The sequence below is a fragment of the Vicugna pacos genome, chromosome X (genome assembly GCF_048564905.1).
Source record: "Vicugna pacos chromosome X, VicPac4, whole genome shotgun sequence".
NCBI lineage: Eukaryota > Metazoa > Chordata > Mammalia > Artiodactyla > Camelidae > Vicugna > Vicugna pacos.
Window position 1 is genome coordinate 29,328,453 of NC_133023.1, and position 26,013 is coordinate 29,354,465.

A 26,013-nucleotide genomic window follows, 5' to 3' on the forward strand; every position below is an offset into this window, starting at 1 on the left:
ATTCTGTAAGTGGTAATAAGAGTCTAATTTCATTTTTCTGCATGTATTTCTTTACTTATCTCAGCACCTTTTTTTTTTGAGTCAGTACTTTCCCTATTGGGTTTTCTTGGCTTCCTTATTGAATACTAGTTGACTGTATATGCTCCAATTTATTTCCGGGCGCTCTATTCTGTTCCATTGGTCTATGCGTATACTTTTGTGCCAGTGCCATATTGTTTTTATTAATATGGCTTTGTAGTGTTGTTTGAAATCAGGAAATATGATACCTCCAGCTTGGCTCTTTTTTCCGGGATTGCTTTGGCTATTTGGGGCCTTTGTGCTTCCACACCAATTTTAGGATTCATTTCTGTGAAGAATCTCTTTGGTATTTTGGTGAGGATTTTACTGAATCTGTAGACAACTTTGGGTAGCATGGAGATTTTAACAGTGTTAATTCTTCCAATCCATGAACACAGGAAGTCTTTCCATTTGTTGGTGTCTTCTTCAGTGTCTTTCAGCAAAGTCTCGTAGTTTTCATTATACAGAACTTTCACTTCCTTGGTTAAATTTATTCTTAAATATTTTGTTGGTTTTTTTTAACATTTTTTATTGATTTATAATCATTTTACAGTGTTGTGTCAAATTCCAGTGTTCAGCACAATTTTTCAGTCATTCATGGACATATACACACTCATTGTCACATTTTTTTCTCTGTGAGTTATCATAACATTTTGTGTATATTTCCCTGTGCTATACAGTGTAATCTTGTTTATCTATTCTACAATTTTGAAATCCCAGTCTATCCCTTCCCACCCTCCACCCCCTTGGCAACCACAAGTTTGTATTCTATGTCTATGAGTCTGTTTCTGTTTTGTATTTATGCTTTGTTTGTTTGTTTGTTTAGATTCCACATATGAGCGATCTCATATGGTATTTTTCTTTCTCTTTCTGGCTTACTTCACTTAGAATGACATTCTCCAGGAGCATCCAAGTTACTGCAAATGGCGTTATGTTGTCAGGTTTTATGGCTGAGTAGTATTCCATTGTATAAATATACCACAGCTTCTGTATCCAGTCATGTTGATGGACATTTAGGCTGTTTCCATGTCTTGGCTATTGTAAATAGTGCTGCTATGAACATTGGGGTGCAGGTGTCTTTTTGAATTAGTATTCCTTCTGGATATATGCCCAGGAGTGGGATGACTGGGTCATATGGTAAGTCTATTCCTAGTCTTTTGAGGAATCTCCATACTGTTTTCCACAGTGGCTGTACCAAACTGCATTCCCACCAGCAGTGAAGGAGGGTTCCCTTTTCTCCACAGCCTCTCCAGCATTTGTCATTTGTGGGCTTTTGAATGACGGCCATTCTGACTGGTGTGAGGTGATACCTCATTGTAGTTTTGATTTCCATTTCTCTGATAATTAGTGATATTGAGCATTTTTTCATCTGCCTATTGATCATCTGTATGTCTTCCTTGGAGAATTGCTTGTTTAGGTCTTCTGCCCATTTTTTTATTGGGTTGTTTTTTTCTTATTAAGTTGTATGAGCTGCTTATATATTCTAGAGATCAAGCCTTTGTCAGTTTCATTTCCAAAAATTTTTTCCCATTCCGTAGGTTGTCTTTTTGTTTTACTTATGGTTTCCTTTGCTGTGTAGAAGCTTATAAGTTTCATTAGGCCCCATTTGCTTTTATTTCTATTGCTTGAGTAGACTGTTCTAGGGGAACAGTTTTGAGATGTATGTCAGATAATGTTTTGCCTATGTTTTCTTCTAGGAGGTTTATTGTATCTTGTCTGATGTTTAAGTCTTTGATCCATTTTGAGTTTATTTTTGTGTATGGGGTGAGGGAGTGTTCTAGCTTCACTGCTTTACATGCTGCTGTCCAGTTTTCCCAACACCATTTGCTGAAGAGACTGTCTTTATTCCATTGTATATTCTTGCCTCCTTTGTCGAAGATTAGTTCACCAAAAGTTTGTGGGTTCATTTCTGGGCTCTCTATTCTGTTCCATTGGTCTATATGTCTGTTTTGGTACCAATACCATGCTGTCTTGATGACTGTAGCTCTATAGTATTGTCTGAAGTCTGGGAGAGTTATTTCTCCAGCCTCTTTCTTTCTCTTCAGCTTTGATGATTCCATATAAATTTTATTATGATTTGTTCTAGTTCTGTGAAATATGTCCTGGGTAATTTGATAGGGATTGCATTAAATCTGTAGAATGTCTTGGGCAGTGTGACCATTTTAACAATCTTGATTCTTCCAATCTAGGAGCATGGGGCTAGCTTTCCACTTTTTAAAGTCTTCTTTAATTTCCTTCATCAATGGTTTATAGTTTTCTGTGTATAATTCTTTCACCTCCTTGGTTAGATTTATTCCTAGGTATTACTTTGGGTGCTATTTTAAAGGGGATTGTTTCTTTACTTTCTTTTCCTGTTGATTTATTGTCAGTGTAAAGAAATGCAACTGATTTTTGAATGTTAATCTTGTAACCTGCTACCTTGCTGAATTCTTCGATCAGCTCTAGTAGTTTTTGTGTGGACCTTTTTAGGGTTTTCTATATATAGTAACATGTCGTCGGCATATAGTGACACTTTCACCTCTTTTCCAATTTGGATCCCTTTGATTTCTCTCTCTAGCCTGATTGCTGTGGCGAGGAGTGGTGATAGTGGGCATCTTTGTCTTGTCTCGGATTTTAGTGGGAAGCTTTTGAGTTTTTCACCATTGTGTACTATGCTGGCTGTATCTTTGTCATATATAGCTTTTATGATGTTGAGATATGTTCCCTCTATGCCCACTTTGGTGAGAGTTTTTATCATAAATGGGTGTTTAATCAAATGCTTTTTCTGCATCTATTGAGATGATCATGTGGTTTTCATCCTTTCTCTTGTTGATGTGATGTATTACATTGATTGGTTTGTGTATGTTGATATTTTATTGTTTTTGGTGCTATTGTAAATGGGATAGTTTTATTTCTTTTTCAGATACTTCATCATAATTGATTTCTGTATGTTGATTAGTTTCAACAGTTTCTTGATTGACTCCCTGGGATTTTCTATATGTAAGATCATAGTAAGAGCAAATAATGTAAATAGTTAGATTTGGTATATCCTTTCTTATATCGTATTTACAACTATTTACATACTATTTACATTGTATTAGGTATTATAAGTAATCTAGATATGATTTAAAGTATATGGGAGGATATGCATAGGTTATATGCAAATATTATGGCACTTTATATAAGGGACTTGAGCATCCATGGACTTTGGTATCCAAGTGGGGTCCTGGAACTAATCCCTTGTAGATACCAAGGGATGACTGGATTATGCATTTGTTGCTATAAAATTTCCTCTCAGCAATGTTTCTGTTGCATCCCACAGGACTTGAGATGTTATAATTCCATTTTTCTTTGTGTTTTTTTGATAATGTTTATTTACTTCTGATTTTTTTGACCCATTGGTTTGTTTAGTTTCCACATATCTGTAGCTCTCTTCACTTTCCTCTTGTTGATTTCTACTTTCATACCATTATGGTCAGAAAAGATATTTGGTATGAATTGAATCTTCTATTTGCTAAGATTTGTGGTCTATCATGGGATCTATCCTGGAGAGTAATCCATGTGTACTTAAGAGAATATATATAATATTCCATCCAACAATATTTTCTAAAGTATGGTTCATTCCCAGCATTTCCTTATTGATTTTTCTGTCTGGAAGATCTCCTTTTTACCTATAGGAGGATAGTGAAGCCCTTTACTATTACTTTGTTATTTTCCTCTAAGTTTACAGTAGTATTTGCTTAATATATTTTGATACTTAGATGGTGAGAGTATATATTTACAATTGTTTTATTTTCTTGATGTACTGACCTCAGTATTATATAGTGACCTTGTCTCTCATAACTGTAATTTTGCTTGAAGTCTGTTTCGTCTGATACAAGTATGGGTAAGCCTGCTTTATTGTGGGTTCCACTTGGACTCCCTCCTCCTCCTCTAGTCAAATAAGCTCACATTATCTCTCTTACAAAATTTGTAACTATGGCTAGCTTTTTTAACTTCAGTGGGATAAAAATTTATAAGTGAACTTTTCAATAATAATTACATTTTACATGTCTAAAAAGTTACTCAAATATTTTTGGTATTTGATGGGAATTCAATGCATATCTATATCATTTCCAAGTAAGATTAATTACTGAACATAGGCTTACTGACATCTGGCTTCTTACTACAGCAAAACTAGAGATGTCTATATCTGTCAGCAGACATGTGCCATGTTAAAAAAATGCACTATGCTTATGGTTCTAGAAATTATGAAATGTATTCACAAATTGCTTCTTAGAAGCCTTAACTTTTAGTAAAAAACTAAGGGTTAAGAATTGTAGTATCTGTAATTGAAACTACGGGAAACAATAAGAGAAATCCCTATGTAAGGAAAGTTGGATGTGTCTTGACTAAGAAAAAGTATGGAGATGCATGTTTAAGGGAAATGAAAGTAATTTCCTCCTAAAGTAGAACTGGTTGTTTCCTAATGGACAGGAGAAGAAAGGACAAATTGAATGGATATAGAAAGCTGGGGACAGGGAGCCAGAACTGTACCTTGGGTAGGCAAGCTACTAAAAAGGGAATAAGTGGATTATAATTTTTCTTAAATAAGCCGTGAGTGTACATAAACCAAAGTTTTCTGGGTACAGTTTTATGAAAATAAGAAATAATAATGCACAGGTTATTTTTATGAGATGTGGTCACAAACGTGGTGGTGGTTGGTGGTGGTGGCTGCTCTTGAATCACACACACACAATGTAAACTTTAATCACCGCCTCTAGTAAGTCTCCACACCACCCCCATTGTACCTCCATACTACATCTGCTACCAGTTAGGACGCTTCCTTCTGTTTTCAAGAAGATGGTGCTATAGTAAAACTTGTTTTCTCTTATGAGCACTTACTCCCTACTAAGACTGAGCAGCCAGAATTAAAAAAAAAAAATTAACATGACAGTACAGTGAGGGGACTTGGGATGGGCCAATGGCCTCGTAGGGAGATCTCAGATGTGGGTGGGCCCGGAGGTCCACGGGCAGCACTCGTGCTGGCATCTCAGGGCAGACAGCCGCAGATACATTCCTTCGGTTCCCTTTGCCTTAGCCCCTTGCCCTCCCCACAGTCAAGGAGGTCTCTCTCCAGCTATCCAGGGTGTTGCTGAAAGGCAACCAGGACCCTCCAGCTGCGGCCCCCACGGCCTGGCACACTGTCACTCACCCTCTTTCCTCCTCCTCTGCTAGAGGTCGCCGTTAGTGCTGCTTCTGCACTTCCCTTCGCTCTGTCGCCTCTTCTGAGGTGCTCTGTTTGGTTATGGATGTCCAAGTCCTTCTAAGTTGGGAGAAAAAGGAAAGACTGATGTGGCCATGGTGCTAATGTAACTGTGGATACGTATTTTTTATATACCATAGTGTATTCATTCCTCAAATCGTCTGTTCTCACTGGGCAAAGTACCTGTAACATTCTGGGCTCAGCAGGAATTTCGGTGAAGAAATCAGGGCAGTTCCTTAAATGTCAGCAGGGCTCCAAGGCTTGGACCTTTCATGCTGTGGGGCAATGGGCCCAGGCTGGCTTTTCACAGACAGGAGAGCTTTAATGGGGGCTCATCTATACTTGTGACAAATGATCTTTTGAAATTTTCATGACTTTAAAACTAGTCATTGGTTAACAGTCCTCTCCCAGCCACGTCATTGACCTTTATCTGATACATCTTAGGGAGAGACATCAAAGAGGTGTGCCTCGTGAAACAAAGATTTGTGAGTTAAACATAAACAAGATATAAGCATTCACAGGATGGCAGTCTCTGCCTTATGTTCTAAAATGTGTCAAATCTGCTTCAAGTTTTAAGCCGGTTGGAATTTGGGTTTTCTATGCTATAGTCATTTTATTTGTTCAGGCATAGATTTTGAGCCAAACTGATACTCTGCAACTGCAGGTAGCAGTTCAAGGTTTACCTGGGAGAGTTGAAGAGTCCAACTCCTGGTTATAAAGCTACGTGTGCTTTTTCAGGCCTGACCATAGGCCATTACAGAGGCTTTACCTGGAAGGTCGCATGAAGGAAAAGGTGCTCTCCCCACACGACTGGTACACAGTGCATCACGCTCACTGGCTGCAGCTGTAGCCAAGGACTCTTCTTGTTCTTTCACACGTCACGTGGGCTAGGGACGCAGATTTCATTCCTAGGTCTCCGAGGCCCTGGGCTGAGGTCGTCTTCCTCCTAAAGGGAAGTCTCAGCAGAGGAGCATGAAAGGAGACGCCTAAAGGTACTTTTCCCCACTATTTCAGTATCCAGTTCTTGTCTGCTCCCAGCCCTCCCCACTGCCATGACTCCAGGATCCATAAAAGAGCCGGGGCTCCCTCAACAGTGTGACAACAGCGTGTCTTTGCTGGGCCACCTGCCCTTCAACTGGTGCACTGGTCCACTGAGGAAAAACAGAAAACAGAGTTGGTATATCTTCCATTTTTCATTTTGTTTATACCAGTAAACAAGTGATTAAGGTCTTACCTCTCATTTTCAGCTTGTTGCTTTTAATTGGCTGCTCCACCACTTCAAAGTCCAGCTGTCCCAGCTCAACTGAGCTTCTCTTGACAAGATTTATTACATTTTTCCTTTCCTAAACCACCACTAAGAATCACCATCCTAAAACCAGTGACCACACTGAGCAAGTATGGCTGGTGCTTGAAAAAGAAAATGAGTTCATCAATGTGCTCCAAAATATTTTATTAAAAAGTTTTATATAAAAAAGATAGATATGTGTCACACTGAATAATGTGCATTGAAAGCATGTGTATGGGTGTATTCCCTAATTTCTCTATAAAATTAACCAGCCATGATAGAGTAAATATATTCATTTTGGGGAGCGAATCCTTCAGAGTACAAAATGCAGTGTTATTTTTAAGTGCAAAGAAAGCTTATAATAAAATAGACTTTTAAAATTACAAATAAAAATCTGTACATCAAGGATATTTTTCAGGCCTTTCTGTGTTCATAGCACGGTGTAGAAAGAGAAGAGGACCTGCCCAGAGAGGACCCAGCCCATCAGGTGTTACAGGTCTGGCCCATTTCCGCTTGCAGGACCATCTCCTCTTTCCTCAAGGGGAATGTGTCGATCAGGTTGAAGAGGGCCACAGGCGTCACCAGGGAGACATAGCGCTCCTTGTCCATGCCGTGCTTATCCACCAGCACCATGCTGAAGGAATAGAGTGGGATCCGCAGCAACAGCCTGGGGCAAAGAGAGGACTGTGTCAAAACTGACACCCATGGGCTCTCGTGCCACTGGGTCTGGACAAAGGTTCCACCAAGAACCGAATCATCCCTTAGACCCTTGCTACTCCAAGTATGGCACCTGGACCAGGAACATCACACACGAACTTGTTAGAAACGGAGCAGCTCATGCTCCACCCCAAACCTATTGAATTAGAAGCTGCATTATTACCAAGATCCACCAAAGACTGGTTTGCACAGGAAGGGCTGAGTAGTACGGCTTTAGATTAGAAGGTCAGGAAGACTTTACACCTGCAGTGGTGCTGCGTACCAACAGTGCTAACAGGCGTTTTTGTATTAAGTTGGAGTCCATCCCCATTTGCAGACTATGTTTGCACGACCACATCTGTATTAGAGTCACTGCTTAGCAACAGGAGTGATTTTGTCCCCAGAGGACATTGGGCTCCGTCTGGACAGTTTCGGTGTTCACAACCAGGGTTGCAGGTATATGCTACTGGCCTCTAGTGGTTGGGGACCAGGGATGCTGCCTAACATCCTGTAGTGTACAGGACAGCCCCTCCCTCTCCCATAAACAATTATACAGCCGCAAATGTCACCAGTTCTAAGGTTAAGAAACCCAGGACTAGGTAAGGCTGAAATAACTTTATAAACATCATACTTCTGGTCCATCCAGCTCACGATTGCATAGAGGGACTTGAACTTGAACTTGCTCTATAACCCTAGGTAGAGTGACTTAATTTGTACCTCAGGTAATTTTCAAAAGCATGTGAAGTGGTTCCTAAAGGTCTGATTTTTTTTTTCCTATTCTACCACATTAAACTATAAAAAAATTTTCAATACAAACATGTTTAGATGAAAAAAGCCAGAGACAGCAAACAGAGAAGCCTTGCCCAGTGGGGGCCAGAGTGGGTGGGGAAGAGCCCACTCAGCTAAACTAAACAAAATCTGGAGAAGAAACTATCTTGAGATTTCTGTGAGGCAGAATATATACTGCCATCTGGATTTAAAGTGAAATATTTTCCTGACACAAATGGATTAAGGAAAAAGAAAATCCTTACTCGAAATCCAGACTGACTACACTTCTGCTTTTTAAGAGGGAGTTTCAGGGAAGATGGGAATAATTTGCTTTATCCCAGTGGGAAGCTAAATTGGCTTATCGACTTCTAGGGAGTAGAAATAAAAGCCTCACAACCTCTCCACTGGTTTCTTGGGGTGCTCAGAGGGGAACGGCAGAGTAGATGACTCAAGTGCATTCAGGAGTCTTTGAACATGTAAACAGACCACGAAGTGAGGTGACAATGGAGAGCTAAACTTCTCTATATCTTTAAATATTCCTCCTCTGAGAGTTTGTGGGGAGCAGAGAAGAGAGGGAAGGCCTAGGGGACAGGTGTCCCAGGAACCAGAAGAGTAAAGTAAACAAGTCTAGAAAGAATACATGGCTAAGCAATGCTGTGGTGGCTGGAATCTATGGGGAAGGATGCCCAGTGAGGAATCGGAGCATTGGATGTTCCATTACTTAAGAAATTAGGATGGAAATGTCCCACGGTGCCACCAGCTGCTACCACACACCTTCCTCCTGTGAGCCTTGTGTCTTGACTGACACAGAATCTAAAGAGGGAAAACTGCCATGAGAAGAGATGAGTGGTCAGGTCAGCAGGCTACTGCCAGGCACGGAGATGCATTCCACTGTGGCCAGGTGGCCACAGCCATGAGGGGTGGTACCTGCAATATTTTGGAGTTACACAAATGTCTGTCAGAATGCAGTGAATTATTCCTGGACAATCTTCTAGAGAATTCTAGACAAAGAAATCCTACAGGAGGTTCCAGTTCAAGATGGCAACGTAGGAAGATCCTGAACTCACCTCCTTCCGTGGACACACCAAATCTCCAAGTACGTTTCCAACAATCTTCTCTGAAAAAAACTTTTAAAATCTAGGATAGTGACTCCTGCTTATCAGGCACCCCAACTTTTAAGGCCTGCACTTGAGACAAACTCCAAAACATCTAACTTGTAAACACTAACGAGGCTTGTACCCATCAGATCTACGGGGCTGTTGAACTGAGAAACAGCTCATGGGAAGACTAACTCTTTCCCTAGACCCATTTGAAAAGTACCCAGACTTTATATGAATGGGCTCATTTGCTAGTCTTCCAAGGAGTCAGACCGAGGGGGCAAGTATGTGCCAATGGGAGCAATTTTGGAACTCTCTACCTTGCTAAAGCCAGCAGAAACCAGCTCTTTTATCTCTGTTTTCCAGCAGCTCGTCATCTTTACACTGCAGCCAGCAAAGACATCTTTGTGCATTGCCTCAGCCTTGCTGAAGCCGGCAGGCACCTTATGTATCTCTCTTTGTATACTGCCTGGCCCTGGTGGCCACTGGGGCTTAGATACAGTCCTGAGGGACTGCAAGCATATTTGCTTACTTTAAAAGCTGCTGCCTGAAGGTCTGCCTTCCAGTCAGCCCGAATCTAGGTGCTGACAGATCCTCTCCATCGGGGCACTGACAGGTCTTGGCACACCCTCAAACACTGGGAGCTATTAAAACTAAAATAGACTAGACAGTCACAAAGGTGTGGGACACTAACAAGACCTGGGGCAGGGTTCAGCAGTAATGTTCATTTCCATGAGGCCATTCCTTCAAGATGAGAAGTGGCTCACCTAATGCATAGAAGCTGAGAGCCAAGTAAAATGAAGAAACAAAGGAATATGTTCTAAAACAATAAGAGAAACTTCAGAAAAAACCTTAAACAGGGATAATTTACCTGATGAGTTAGTAGTTAATACAGACGCCCACCAAGCTCCCAAGAATGGATGCGCATAGTGACTTCCCCAAAGCAATAGAAAATACAATGTACTGAAGAGAAGTCACCTCACAGAGAATACAATAACTACACTGAAAAACGCACTGAGGGGTTCAAGGCAGACGAACCAGTAGACAGTACCAGCCAACTCCAAAGACAAGGCAGTGGAACTCACCCAGTCAGAGAGCTGAAAGAATCAAGAATGAAAAACAGTTAAAATACCTTAAGGGACTTATGGAACAATATCAAGCAGACTAATATTCGTAGTATAGGGGTCCTAGCGGGAGAATAGAGGAAGAAACAAAACTTATTTGAAGAAGTAACAGCTGAAACCTTCTCTAACCTGGGAAAGAAAACCACCAAATCCAGGAAGCCCAGAGAGTTCCAAAGAAGAGGAACTTAAAGAGACCCACATCCGGACACATTATAATTAAAATGTCAAAACCTTAAAGGGAAAAATCTTAAGTTTTTTTCCCTTGTTGTTACATACAAGGGAACCCCATAAAAATCAGATTTTTCAGCAGAACTGTAGCAGGCCAGAGTGAGCGCAACAATTTATTCTGCTGAAAGATTAAGAACTTCTAACCAAGAATATGCTACCCAACAATCATTCAGAATTGAAGTGAGAGAGTCTTCCAGACAAACAAAAGCTATAGGTCAGGCCACCAATTAACCAGCCTCATAAGAAATGTTAACTGGACTTTAAGCTGAAAAGAAATGGCACTAATTAGCAACAAGAAAAAACATCAAAGTAGGAATCTCACTGTTAACAGGTATGTATAAAGGCAGTGGATTTATAAAATGAGTACAAAGGTTAAAAGACAAAAGTAGTAAAATAACTACACTAACTAGTTAAGGGATACACAGGATTAGAAGATGTCAACTGTGGCATCAAAAAAGTATGTGGAGCTTTAGATGTTTCAATAGACCATTATAAAAAAGTTGTTATACGTAAGACTCGTGGTGACCACAAAGCAAAAAGCTACAGTGTATACGCAAAAGATACAGGAATCTAAGCATACCACTAAAGACAGTCATCAAACCACATAGGAAGAAAGAAAAAGATAGTAACAGAGGAACTAAGAAACAGCCAAAAACCAAGGCTTTAAATGAACTGAATTCTCTAATCAAAAGACTTGAGTAGTTAAATAGATTTCTTTTTAAAAAGTAAGACCTAGCTATGTGCTTTCTCCAAGAGTCTCACTTCAGACGTAAGGACCTACACAAAGTGAAAGTGAAGGAATGGAAAACTACATTCCATGCCAACGGAAACGAGAAGTTGGATAGCTATTTTTTTGTAATTATTGATTTTTATTTTCTATTTAATGACAAAGGTTAAATTTAGCAGCAAAACTTTGACACATACATACACGTTATATTAGTGTGTGTACATATAGTTTTTCCTAATATTTTTGAACAGCTATTCTTAGATAAAGTAGACTTTAAAACAAAGACTAAATGAGATAAAGGCAATACAAGAGATATATATTTGTATATTTATAAATATATATAAAGCAAATATTCAACTTTTTATTTTTTATATTTATAGTAATATGTTATAAATAGTATATATATATATATATAAAGCAAATATTAACAGACCAGACCTAAACGGAGAAATAGACAGGACAATAATAGTAGGAGACTAATACCCAGCTTACAACAATAGATAGATCATCCCAACAGCAAAATCAATTAAAAAATAGCCTTAAACACATTAAAACAGATGGACCTAAACAGATATACACAGAATATTCCATCCAAAAGCAACAGAAATATGTATTCTTCATGTGCACATGGAGCATTCTCTGGGATGGATCATGTGAGGCCATAAAACAAGTCTTAATAAGTTTAGAAAGATTATTGAAGTTATATCAAGCATCTTTTTTAGACCACAATATATGAAAATAGAAATCAATTACAAGAAGTAAACTGGAGGGAAGTGTACATGGAAACTCACGTGCACCAGGTCCAAGGGCAGAGGCAGTGATTTCATAGGAACCTGGGCCAGACCTGCCTGCTGGATTTGGAGGGTCTCCTGGGGAGGTGGGGGATGGCTACAGCTCACTCAGGGGACATAAAAGCTGGTGGCAGACATCCCAGGAGTGTTAATCTATATGCTCTTTCCTGGAGGCTGACATCTCAATTGGATCATTAGCACCAAGACCTAGCCCGACCCAACAGCCTGTAGGGAAGCCTCAGGCCAAGCAACAGACAAGGTGGGAACACAGCCCTACCTATCAGCAGACTTCCTAAGCCACAAAGGCCTCTGGACACAGCCCTACCCACCAGAGGTCCAGGACCAAGCTTCACCCAGCAGTGGGAAGGCACTGGCTCCTCCTGCCAAGAAACCTGCGTAAGCCTCTAGACCAGCCTCATCCACCAGGGGCAGATACTAGAAATAAGAAAACAACAATCCCAAAGCCTGTGAAAGGAATCCACAAACACACAGAAAGACGATATGAGGCAGCAAAGGAATATCTCCCAGGCCACGGCATAAGATAAAATCCCAGAAAAAGAAATAGGTAATTTATCTGAGAAAGTTTAAAGTAATGATGGCCAAGATGTTCAGAGAACTCAAGAGGAGCATAGATGCACAGAGTGAAGTTTTTAGCAAAGAGTTGGAAAATGTAAATACCCAGAGTTGAATAAAATCACTGAAATGAACCATACACTAGAAGGAACCAAGAATAGACTAAATGAGGCAGAAGAATGGATCAGTGAGCTAGAAGACCGATTAGTGGAAATCACTACTTCAGAACATAGAAAAGAAAAAAGAATTAAAAGGAATGAGGATAGTTTAAGAGAACTCTGGGACAACATTAAGCACACTAATATTCACATTATAGAGGTCCCAGAAAGAGAAGAGAGCAAGAAAGTACCTGAGGAAATTTTTGGAGAGATAATCACTGGAAAATTCCCCAACTTGGGAAAGGAAATAGTCACCCAAGTCCAGGAAGCACAGAGAGTACCACACAGAATCAACCCAAAGAGGAACACACCAAGGCACATAGTCATCAAATTGACAACAATGAAGGATAAAGAGAAAATATTAAAATCAGCAAGGGAAAAGTAAAGAGTAACATACAAGGGAACTCCCATAAGGTTATCAGCTGATTTTTCAGCAGGAACTCTACAGGCCAGGAGGGAGTGGCATGATATATTTAAAGTGATGCAAGGGGGAAGCTTAAAACCAAGAATACTCTATCCAGCAGGGCTCTCGTTTAGACTTGGAGAAGTCAAAAGATTCACAAACAAAAGCTAAAAGATTTCAGCACCACCAAACCAGCTTTACATCAAATGTTAAAGGACCTTCTCTAGTCACCAAACTATAAGAAAAGAGAACAAAAAGAAGAAAGAAAAAAAAGACCTACAAAAGATTGCTTTGGCTGTTTGGGATCTTTTGTGGTTCCTTATAAATTTTGGAATTGTTCTAGTTCTGTGGGGAATGTCATGGGTATTTTGATGGGGGTTGCATTGGATCTGTGGATTGCTTCGGGCAGTGTGGCCATTTTGATAGTGTTGATTCTTCCAATCCAAGAGCAGAAGAAATCTTTCCATTTCTTTGTGTCATTTTGGTTTTCAGAGTATAGGTAACCTCCTTGGTTAACTTTATTTCTAGGTATTTTGTTGTTTTTGATGTAATGGAAATGTCTCTGCCAGTTATAAAATTCTGGTTTTTGAAATGAAAAAAGTGAATGAAGAACTGGAAATGGCAAAACATCCCTCCTTTTTATGGGTGAGTTGTATTCCATTACATACATACATATATTTTTATATATATATATATATATATATATATATATATATATATATATATATGCTGCATCTTTATCTATTCAACTATTAATGTGCACTTGGGATGCTTCCATATCTTGGCAATCAAATAATTTTGCTGTTAATAAGCAAGGTGTATGTATCTTTTTGAGTTAATTCTTATTTTGTGGTTGGCTTTATTCCTTTGATAACTATGTAAGTTTAAAAAGCTAAAGCTCTAAACATTCTTAGAAACAATGAACAGTACATATATGTAAATTTAAAAATATATATGCAGTAAAAAAAATTATCTATCAAGCCATGAAAGACATAGAAGAAACTTAAGAGACGTATTACTAAATGAAAGAAGCCAGTCTGAAAAGGATACAAACTGTACGATTCCAACCAAAGGACATTCTGGAAAAAGCACAGCTACAGAAACAATAAAAAGATGGTGGTTTCCAGGGGTTTGGGGAGAGGGAGGGAGGAATGAATAGATGGATCACAAGGGATTTTCAGGGCAATGAAATTACTCTGTATGATACTATAGTGGTGGCTACATGTCATTATGCATTTGTCAAAACCTATAGAATGCACAACATCAACAGTAAACCCTTTTGATCATTTGTATGTCTTCCTTGGAGAATTGCTTGTTTAGGTCTTCTGCCCATTATCAGAGAAATGCAAATCAAAACTACAGTGAGGTACCTCCTCACACCAGTCAGAATGGCCGTCATTCAAAAATCCACGAATGGCAAATGCTGGAGAGGCTGTGGAGAAAGGGGAACCCTCCTACACTGCTGGTGGGAATGCAGTTTGGTGCAGCCACTATAGAAAACAGTGTGGAGATTCCTCAAAAGACTAGGAATAGACTTACCCTATGACCCAGGAATCCCACTCCTGGGCTTGTATCCAGAAGGAAATCTACTTCAGGATGACACCTGCACCCCAATGTTCATAGCAGCATTATTTACAATAGCCAAAACATGGAAACAGCCTAAATGTCCATCAACAGGTGACTGGATAAAGAAGATGTGGTATATTTATACAATGGAATACTACTCAGCCATAAAAACTGACAACATAATGCCATTTGCAGCAACATGGATGCTCCTGAAGAATGTCATTCTAAGTGAAGTAAGCCAGAAAGAGAAAGAAAAATACCATATGAGATCACTCATATGTGGAATTTAAAAAACAAAAACAAAAACAAAGCATAAATACAGGACAGAAATAGACTCACAGACAGAGAATACAGACTTGTGGTTGCCAGGTGGGTGGAGGGTGGGAAGGGATAGACTGGGATTTCAAAATTGTAGAATAGATAAACAAGATTACACTGTATAGCACAGGGAAATATACACAAAATGTTATGATAACTCAGAAAAAAATGTGAGAATGAGTGTGTATATGTCCATGAATGACTGAAAAATTGTGCTGAACATGAATTTGACAACATTGTAAAATGATTATAAATCAATAAAAAATGTTAAAAAAAAAGAGTAAACCCTAATGTAAACTATGGACTCTGGTTGATAATGTGTCCATGTTGGTTCATCAATGGTACCAAATATGCCACACTGATGAGGGATGTTGAGGGTAGAGGAGTACGTATGTGTGGGTGGGGAGGGCTATGTGCAAACTATTTTCTGCTCAATTCTGCTGTGAATCTGAAACTGCTTTAAAGGAGTAAGAACTATTTTAAAAAAAAAAGCAGAAGTAAAGTGGAAAATTCAGAAATATAGAGATTAAACAGCAAGTTACTCTACAACCAGTGGGTCAAAGAAATCAAGAGAAATCAAATACCTTCAGTCAAATGAAAATGGAAATAAAACATACCAAAATTTATGAGATGTAGCAGCAAAAGCAGTTCTAAGAGGGAAGTTCACAGCAGTAAATGCTTATCTCAAGAAACCAAAATCTTAGAAAACAACCTAACTGTACACCTCAAAGAACTAAAAAAGAACAAAGCCCAAAGTTACAAGTTAGGAAATAAGGATCAGAGAAAAAAATCAACCAAAAAGAGACTAAATAGACAGTAACAGAAAAGACCAATGAAACTAGAGCTGGCTCTTTGCAAAGGCAAAATTGATAAATCTTTAGCTAGACTCACCAAGCCAAACGGGGCTCAAATAAAAATAAGAAATGAAAGAGGAGACGTTACAACTGATAACATATGTATTCAAAGGATAAGAGACTATATACAATTTATGCCAAGAAATTTGACAACTTAGAAGTAGATAAATTCTTAGAAAATATAACCTTCTAAGACTGAATCATGAAGGAATAGAAAATCTGAACAAATTACTCATCAGGAGATTGAACCAGTAATCAAAAACCTACCAACAAAATCCCAAGACCAGATGGTTTCAATGGTGAATTCTACCAAATATTCGAAGAATTAATACTAATCCTTTTCAAACTCTTCCAAAAACTAATAGAGGTCACATTTTGAAACTCATTTTTACAAGGCCACCATTAGCTGATAGCCCAAACTGGACAAGGGCACAACTGCGGAAAATCACATGTCAACATCCTTGACGAACAGAGATGCAAATACCTCAACAAAATCTTAGTAAACAGAATTCAACATACACTAAAAGCATCATATACCTTCAGGTAGGGTTTATTCAGGGATGCAAGGACAGTTCAACATCTACAAGTCAACATGATATACCCTATCAACAAAATGAATAATAAAAATCATACGATCATCTCAACAGATGTAGAAATAGCATTTAACAAAATCCACCATCTATTTATGATTAAAACTCTCAACAAAAGTGGGTATAGAGTGAATATATCTCAACATAATTAAGGCCATATATGACAAGCCCACAGCTAACTTCAAACTCAATGGTGAAAAGCTGAAAGCTTTTTCTCTAAGATCAGGAACAAGACTAGGACCTCCCACCCCAGACTCACCAACATACTATTGTTATCCTAGCCACTCACTAGGCAAGAAGAAATAAAAGGCATCCAAATTGGAAAAGAGGTCAACTGTCACTGCTTGCAGATGGCATGATATATATAAAAAAAACCCTAAAGATTCCATCAAAAACTGTTAGATTAATAAACCAATTCAGTAAAGCTGCAGAACACAGGATGACTATACAAAAGTCTTGTACATTTCTATATGCTAACAACAAAGTATCCAAAAAAGAAAAATCACTTATAATTGTATGAAAATGAATATATACCTAAGAATAAATTTAACCGAGTGGGTAAAAGACTTGTAATTGATAATTATAGAACATTCCATTTCAAAGCCTTTGGTAAAAAAAAACACAAGGCCAGTGGTTCACTCAGTGTGATTCCCCAGACAAGCAGCATCAGCAACACCTGGGAACTTGGTGGAAATGCACATTCTTGGGCCCCCTCATAGACCTACTAAGGCAGAAACTCTGGGGGGTGGAGCCCAGCAATCTGTTTTAACAGCCGTCCAGGGGATTCTGAGGCAGGCTAAAGCTCGAGAACCATTGCATAATTCATTTATGCAACTTACTTGTTGCTTAAATCATCCTCAGCCTTTAGAGGTCTAGAATAGCCCCCATATATACAACCTGAATGATTTAAGAAATCAGATTTTTCTGTTCTCCAAATTTAAACAATGTAAAGTCATATAAATATCTTACATATGTAGACCTTCAATGGAATACTACGCAGCCATTTAAAGACATAACAAAACCAACAAAAAACAAAACAAAACCCATGTAGTCTAGCCCCTCTTTGGCACAAAATGGAAGGATCTAGGTCGTAATCTGCTCATCATGAACATCAGAGGGAGAAAGCAAATGTACATGATTTGCATGGTAAAAGGAGCTGAAGAAACTCAGGAAGAGAAAATAAATGAAAGTTTTCATGAACAAAGCAAACCATCCAAAAAAGACCTCAGATAGAAAATGAACCGAACTGTTTTGGAAGCACTTTGCCCTGTCCTCCTCCCAGCAAGTCCAGCCCAAGTCCTATGCTGAAGTTCAATCATTGAGTGCATCAGCATGTGACTTTTGCTAGAGTTGGGGCGGTTAAATCTGATTAGACTGAATGGATGCCTGTCCTCTGGAGCCCTAATACCATCAGAATTGTGCCATGCCGTTAACAGAAGGAGGTTAGGAACAGGGGATACTGCCATTGGGTTCCTGTTTACTCCATAAAGGCAGATTCCTGCAGACCAAATAAACCCATCTATTTGTTGATGGGGGGAAAAAAAAAGTCCTATCAAGCTTTTATAAAAAGATTCCCTAGCTGTATATGCAATGAGAAAGTCCTTTAGTAAATTCTGCAACAGGTTTTTTTAAAAAATCATTGACATAGATTATGAGTAGGTAGTTCTAAATAAGCAATAGCTTCATGAAACCTACTTTGAGGATGTTCATTAAAATTTCAGATGTCAACATGATCCTCTCAAGTTCTGTGATCTTCAAATTGAAGTGTTGGTATTTGTAAATATACCTTTAATTGTAAATATACTCACCCCTGGAAATAGTAAAGCTGTTTCAATTTAGAGTCATTTACTCTACCTACTTAGCACCAGCATGGTACCAGGCACTGTACTAGGTAGCAAATGTTGAAAAGATCTGGTACGGACCTCAGGAGGGTTACACACCCTAGGCAGGTACTAGATGCAAATGCAGTAGGACAAACAAACCAAAGCTTTTGAGTGTTCCCAGCCCTCTCCTTCCTTCAGTCAACTCCCATCCAAGTACTAACCAGGCCCGACCCTGTCTAGCTTCTGAGAACAGACAAGATTGGGCGCATTCAGGGTGGTATGGCCATAGACCCTTCAGTCAACTAAAGAGAATTCAGGCATAATAATTCTTCCATCCCTGGCCTTCTGAGTTTTTGACCTTGGTGTGGATGGGGTAGACTCTTTTAGGGTGGAGAGAGGTCAAAAGGCAGATGGAAAATAGGGAAATTAGAAAAAGAAATTGTGTCAATCTAACATCACTTGCTAAGGACGTTTCTATCATATAATCTCTCAAGGAATTTCTGTGAATCTCTGAAAAATCTGTGACAGGATTCACGAAGTTCTATTTCACTTTCTTCTGCCTGGGTATAGAAAGACTACATTTCCCAGCCTCCTTTGACTTTTGATCACGATCATGTGCTGAGTTCTGGCCAGTCAACTGGGAGAGAGCAATTTTATGCTTCTGATATGAAGCATAAAAAAGTAGCATGGTCTTTTTTTACTCTCTTCCCCTTTTGCAGAAACTTTGAAGTCCTGTATTCTGGATGTTGATGTTACAAGATAGTGGAGCCTCCATCAGCTTGGGACCCTGAGAGACTACTGAACAGAGATCTACCCCATCCCCTTGCAGCGTATGACAGAAAAAGATATGTGAGAAATGCAGATTTTCAGGAGCTTTGCTTCAACCTAATTATCCTTTTCACAGTGGTCCAGAGATACAAGTAAAAATTTGGATTGCTTTGAAATTACCTCTTGGCTGTTGAGTTCTGCTCCTTTAATGCCCCATTACTCAGAGTCTGGACACCATGGTTCTGGCTTTGTAAGTGTTACCAAAATAAAATATAGTTGTTAAAATAGGGCTATGGACAAGTGCCCTGGAAGCCTGGAGGAAAAAGATGCCAAGCCTGGAAAGGCTAAGTTGGATGCCTGCCCTCTTAATAACACCAAGGATTGCTCAAGACCTTTTTGCACTCTCCACTACCCATCCCACTCCTACCAAGGAAAAAAAAAACAGAACAAAGATAAAGCGAGAACATTTGGTTGGAGGGGGAAAAGAACACTGTCAATTACCCACTGCATCATATTTGGACAAGCAGCAACATTCCAGTTAGCATGGTTATAATACTCCCAGGATAAAAGTAATTAACTGTTGAAGGTTTCCTGGAATCAAGACTGAATAGAGAGGAATCCAGGAACCTCATCAGAGAAAAAGGACATTTATAGGTGATAACATTTAAGGACAGAAATTTCCCCTACCTGAGCTGCAGAGCTAGGGCTGGAGGCATGATCTTTGCCCCTATCCTGCCGATGAGGGTCGGGAACACACCTACCAGCTCCACTACGGTGATGTGTCGAAGATCCAGACCACACTGGGCTTGCTGGAAAAAACACAAAAACAATAGAGGAAGTGTGAGTGTGGCTGAAGAAAGAATTCCATGTCAAACTGCAAACTCACAGGAGCGGCACTGTTCTGTTTTGAGAACTTCATTTGCCGACTCCAAACTGTCCTGAAGACAGTTGAGAAATTGGGGTTAAACAAGTAGCTATAAAACCTAAATACCTTCCTAGAGGAATCATTCAGAAATGGCTTGGCAATGAGATTTCGAAAACCTAAGCAAAATGGCAGTGTATGTATTTCCAGATGGGGTGAGACTTTGCATGAGCCAAATTTCCAAAAAAAAAAAAGTCCAAGACCACCCCTAGAGGATTCTAATTTTGTCTTTGCAAGGAGGAAGGAATATTTCAGTGTCCCCTCTGCCCGTGCTTCCACCCATCACATCGCCTGCCCTAAGCCCCCCAACACATGAACATACTGAAGAAACAGGGATAAAAGGTTTCAACTCTGATCTGATACCTTGGTTTTTTACATCTGGTGACCTGATTTGGGTGGTTGCCACCCAGGGACACCCCTTGATGGCCTGGCTCTGGTGGCCAGAGAGGTCAGCATTCCTGGGTCCCATGTGACAGTTCTTGGTGGGCTACCCCGTCCAGGGCATTGCACAGACAGCAGACCGAAACATACCCCCATTTCTGTGAAAGAGGTCTCATATTTTTGTCCTGGGTCTTCAACCCTAAGAGCGGGCGTCAGGTTTGGCGCACACCTAGAGGTCCACAGGGAGGCTCTCAGAGCCTGTAGGCCAGGGACGCCATCTTTGCACTTTCCCTGTGGAGAGTTACCCGGCTATGCCCAGACAGGGGAGTTGATACACAGCCCCACCTACTGCAGATTGAGGCTCCTAGCTCTTCCAGACCAGAAAGCCTGTTTGGGAAACAGAGTTGCCTGCAGTGCCCCCCCTCCCACCGCCCCACCCAGGCAGGAGCCCACTCTACCTGCTGTGGAGTGTGGCCCCCACCTGGCAGGAAGGGTTAGTCACAGCACCTGGGAGCAGCGTGACCTAGCGACTCCTAGGCTGAGAGGTGGGTGGCCCGAGTTAGTGGCTGTCAGAGCCAAGCCAGTGGCCCTGTTCAGCCAGGGAACCTGAGGCCTAAGTCGGCTTGATTCAAGGCCACAAACAGCATTGGTGGCAACTGAGCTGCTTCTCCTGCTACGCCCAGGAAGGGAAATGCATTCCCGTGTTACTGAGCACAGCCTTCAGGCCGCCTGACCCAGGATCCCAACCAACACACACAGGCAGCCGTGCCGCCCATCCAACAGCCCTGCTTACAGTGGCACTTGAACAGAGAGCACAGCCCGTCGCTTTGTCTGCAGACCAAAACTGGTGTGGCCTCACCTAACCAAAATATTCAGTGCACACTCTTGCCTGATCTGGGTCCCCAGACAATGAACCATGCAGGCCCTGGGTCCCATCCTGCTGCCTTGCCAGGATAGGGAAGCTAATTCATAGTCCCACCTGCTGCTGGGTATAATACCCAGCCCCAAGCATCTAGGAAGCCTGGCCAGAATCCAGGCAATCATGAAACCCATCCTACAGCCTCACTGGGGCAGGGAACCAAGATAGCAGTCCCATCCAGCTGTTCTCAGCCAGCGGTACACCCCCAACCTCAGAGTTCAAACAAATGCCTTGCCTCAACAGACCCTTACAGCAGGGCCCACCTGCCCAAGGATGTGGCCAGAAACCTCAACAGAGCTAGAGCTGTCTCTGCCAAAGTGAACCTCAAAAGCCTGCAAAAGGAGATCACGTACTCAAATGAATACATACTGGTGTAAAGATTCAGGGATCATGAAAAAGCAAAGCTGTGTGATACCAAAGTACAGTAATAAAGGTCCAATAACTGACCCTAAGGAAACGGAGAGCTATGAACTGTCAGTTCAGATTAATCCTCTTGAAGAGGTTTAATGACCTGCAAGAACGGATAACTAAATGAAATTAGGTAAAACATGAACCAAGTAAGTTTGACAAAGAAATATAAACCATGAAAAAAAATCAGAGCGGAAGAGCAGAATAACTGAACTGAAGAATTTCCATGGAGAGCATCAAAAGCTGACTCACCCATGCAGAAGGGTCAGAAACCTGGAAGAAAGGACATTTCCAATTATCTGGTCAGAGGAACACAAAGGAAAAATAATGAAAAAGATGGAAGAGAGCCAAAGGGATTTATGGGACACAACAAAAATACTTGCATTTTGGGAATTGAAAAGGGAAAAAAGTGTATTTAAGTCAGTAATGGCTGATAACTTCCCAAACCTAAGGAAAGAATTAAGACATCCAGATCCCAAAGGACCCTAGATATGTTGAACTCAGATAGGGCTACATCATGAAATACTGTAAGTAAATCGTTAAAAGTCAAACACAAAGATTTTTTAAAGCAGCAAGAGAAAACAGAAGTTACATACAAGGGAACCTCCCTAAGACTATCAGTGGATTTCTCAGTAAGACTTTTCAGACCATAAGAGAATAGTATGATATATTCAAAATCTTGGATGGGAAAGAAACTGTCAACCACAAACTACTCAGTGAAGCTCCGCTTCAGAAATGAAAGAGGAAAAACTAAAAATAGAGTTACCATATGATCCAGCAATCCCACTCCTGGGCATATATCCAGAAAGAACTCTAATTTGAAAAGATACATGCACCCCATGTTCACAGCAGCACTGTTTACAATAGCCAAGACATGGAAGCAACCTAAATGTCCAGCGACAGATGACTGGTTAAAGAAGCTGTGATATATACAATGGAATACTGCTCAGCCACAAAGAAGAATAAAATAATGCCATTTGCAGCAATGTGGATGGACTGGGAGATTGTCATTCTAAGTGAAGTAAGTCAGACAGAGAAAGACAAATACCACATGATATCACTTTAAAAAAATTGACACAAATGAACTTGTTTACAAAAGAGAAATAGACTCACAGACATACAAAACAAACTTATGGTTGCCAGGGGGGAAAGAAGGTGGGAAGGAATAAATTGGGAGGTCAAGATTTGCAGATACTGACTACTACAAATGAAATCAACAAGTTTATACTGTATAGCACAGAAAACTATATTCAATGTAGTAACCTATAATGAAAAGGAATGTGAAGATGAATATATGTATATATGTATGACTAAAACATTATGCTGTACATCAGAAAAAGAAATGAAGGATACTTTCCCAAACAAAAGCTGAGAAAATTCATCACCACTAGACCTGCTTTACAAGAAACACTAAAGAAGTTCTTTGAGTGGAAGTACAGTCAGCCCTCCATATCCACGGGTTCCACATCTGCAGATTCAACCAACCATGGACCATGTCCTGTGTGTACAGCCTGAGGATCCATAGATGTGGAACCTACAGATAGAGGACCGACAACAGGATGAGCATCCGCAGATTTTGGTATCCGTGGCAGGTCCTGGAACCAATGCCCTGCAGATACTGAGGGATGACCATAAAGGGATGATAACTGACATCATAAAAGCATAAGGCAGTGTAAAACTCACTGGTAATTGGAAATATATAGTCAAAGTTGAATTCTGTAACATGGTAAGGGTGGTATGTGATTCATTTACAGCTCTAGTTTAAAAGTTAAAAAACAAACATGGTAAAAATAAGCAGAACTGTAATCATCTATTAGTTACACAATATTAAAGTGTAAATTGTAACATCAAAAACCGAAAATGTGAAGTAGAAGAGGAATAAAAGTGTCAAGCTTGGGACTTTATTGAAGTTAAGTTGATATTAGTTTAAAATAAGGTGCTATTAATTTTTAAGAATTTTTTTTATGTAAGCCTCATGGTAACCACAAGGGAAAAAACTGTAGTAATTACAAAAAAGAACATAATACCATACAACATCAAAACACAATAAAGCAGGATAGGAAGGAACAGTGGATCCATAGAACAATCAGAGAACAATTAACAAAGTGGCAGTAAGTCCTTATTTATCAATAATTAGTAGAAACACATGAATAATTAAATATAAACAGATTCAATTCTCCAAGTGAGAAACAGAATGGCTATGTGGATTTTAAAAAAAAAAAAAAGATCCAATGATATGCTGCTTACAAGGGTCACTTTAGCATTCAAGATACAAAGTGAAGGGATAAATATTTTAAGCAATTGATAACCCCAAAAAGGCAGGAATAGTTAGACGATAAGCTTTAATCAAAAAACACAAAGAAGTTCATTATATAACGATAAAAAGCATTGATACATCCAGAAGTTGTAACAGCTGTAAATATTTCTGTGCCCAACATCAGAAAACTTAAAAACAAAGCAAAAACTAATAGAGCTAAAAGGATAAACAGCTATACCCTAATAGCGGGGGACTTTAATACCCCACACTCAACAATGGATAGATTATCTAGACAGAGAATCAATAAGGAAACAGCAAATTTGAACACTATAGACCAAATGTACCTGACATACACAGAACATCCTATCTGACATCAGCAGAATACACATTCTTCTCAAATGTGCATGAAACATTTTCTAGGACAGACCACGTATTAGACCACAAAATAAGTCTTAGAAGATTCAAGACTGAAATCATGCCAAGTATCTTCTGACCACAATGGTATGAAACTGGGAAATCAAACAAGATGAGACTAGAAATGCACAAATACATGGAAATTAAACAACACTCTCCATAGAATCCATAACACATGGATTAAAGAAGAAATTAGAGAAATTAAAACACATCTTGAGACAAACGAAAACACAACATATCAAAACTTAAGGGATGCAGCACAAGCAGTTGTAAGGGGCAAGTGCACAACAATAAAAACCAACATTAAAAAGCGAGAAATTCCCCACATAAACAACCTAACTCTATTCCTCAAGGAGTTAGAAAAAGAACAAACTGAGCCCAAAGTTAGCAGGAGGAAGGAAATAAAGATTAGAGCAGAAATGAATGAAATTGAGAACAGGGAAACGATAGAAAAGATTAACCAAACTAAGTTAGTTCTTTGAAAAGATAAACAATTTTTTAAAAGATATATAAATTTGACAAACCTTTAGCTAGACTAACCAAGGAAAAAAGAGAACCCAAATCTAAGTTGTGACAAAAGGAGACATTACAACTGATACCACAGAAATACGAAGTTCATACGAGGCTATTATAAAAACACTCTAAGCCAATAAATTGGACAACCTAGAAGAAATGGAAACGTTCTTAGAAACATACAAACTGCCAAGAATGAATCGTGAATAGAAAGTCTGAATATATCAATTACTAGTAAGGAGATTAAATCAGTAATTAAAAATCTCCCAAGGAAGGAAATCCCATGACCAATAAATAGCTTCACTAATGAATTTTACCAAACATTTAAAGAAGAATCAAGACTAATTCTCAAACTCTTCCAGAAAAAAAAGGAAAAGAAGGGAACATTCCCAAACTCATTTTATGAGGCCAGCATTACCCTGATACCAAAGCCAGAAAAAGACACTATCAGAAAAATACAGATCAATATTTGATTAAAACACATGGGAAAATTCTCAAAGTACTAGCAAACTGAATTCAGCAGCATATTTCAAGTATCACTCATCGTGATCAAGTGGGATGTATGCCTGCAACGCAAGAATGGCTCAACATACACATGCAGTCAATGTGATACATCAGATTAACAGAATGAAAAAAAATCTCAATAGATGGAGAAAAAGCATTTAACAAAATTCAACATCTGTTCATGATAAAAAAAATGTAACAAACTTGGTATAGACAGAAGGTACCTCAACATAATAAAGGCCATATGTGACTAGCCCACAGCTAACATACTCAATGGTGAAAAGCTGCTAGTGGCATTTTTACATAAGTAGGAAAAAAATCCTAGATTTTATCTAAAACCACAAAAGACCCCTAATAGCCAAGCCATCCTGAGAAAGAAAAACAAAGCAGGAAGCATCACACTTTCCGATTTTAAGCTACATCATAAAGGTATGCTAACCACAACAGTGTGGTACTGGCCTAAAAACAGACCCAAAAAATCCAATGCAACAGAATCTAGAGCCCAGAAATAAATTCAAGTATATACAGTCAACTAATATTTGACAAAAGAGCCAAGAATATGAAATGGAGCAAAAAGTTTCTCTTCTATAATTGGTGCTAAAAAAAAATATTCACATGTAAAAAATGAAACTAATCCCCTATCTT

The 26,013-nt window shown here is 39.4% G+C and overlaps 1 protein-coding gene across 2 annotated transcripts in view; it reads right to left on the bottom strand.

The window, feature by feature from the left end:
* Positions 1 to 6,716: 6,716 nt before the first annotated feature.
* The window catches only part of SRPX (sushi repeat containing protein X-linked), a 94,276-nt gene continuing 74,979 nt past the window's right edge, over positions 6,717 to 26,013 (bottom strand). For both annotated transcript variants that reach the window (XM_015245730.3, XM_015245729.3), the window contains 2 exons: positions 19,738 to 19,859; positions 6,717 to 7,233 (listed from right to left, as the gene is read on the bottom strand). In XM_015245730.3, coding sequence (XP_015101216.2) covers positions 7,050 to 7,233; positions 19,738 to 19,859 — 306 coding nt within the window. In that variant the 3' untranslated portion in view covers positions 6,717 to 7,049. The remainder of the gene's footprint in view (positions 7,234 to 19,737; positions 19,860 to 26,013) is intronic.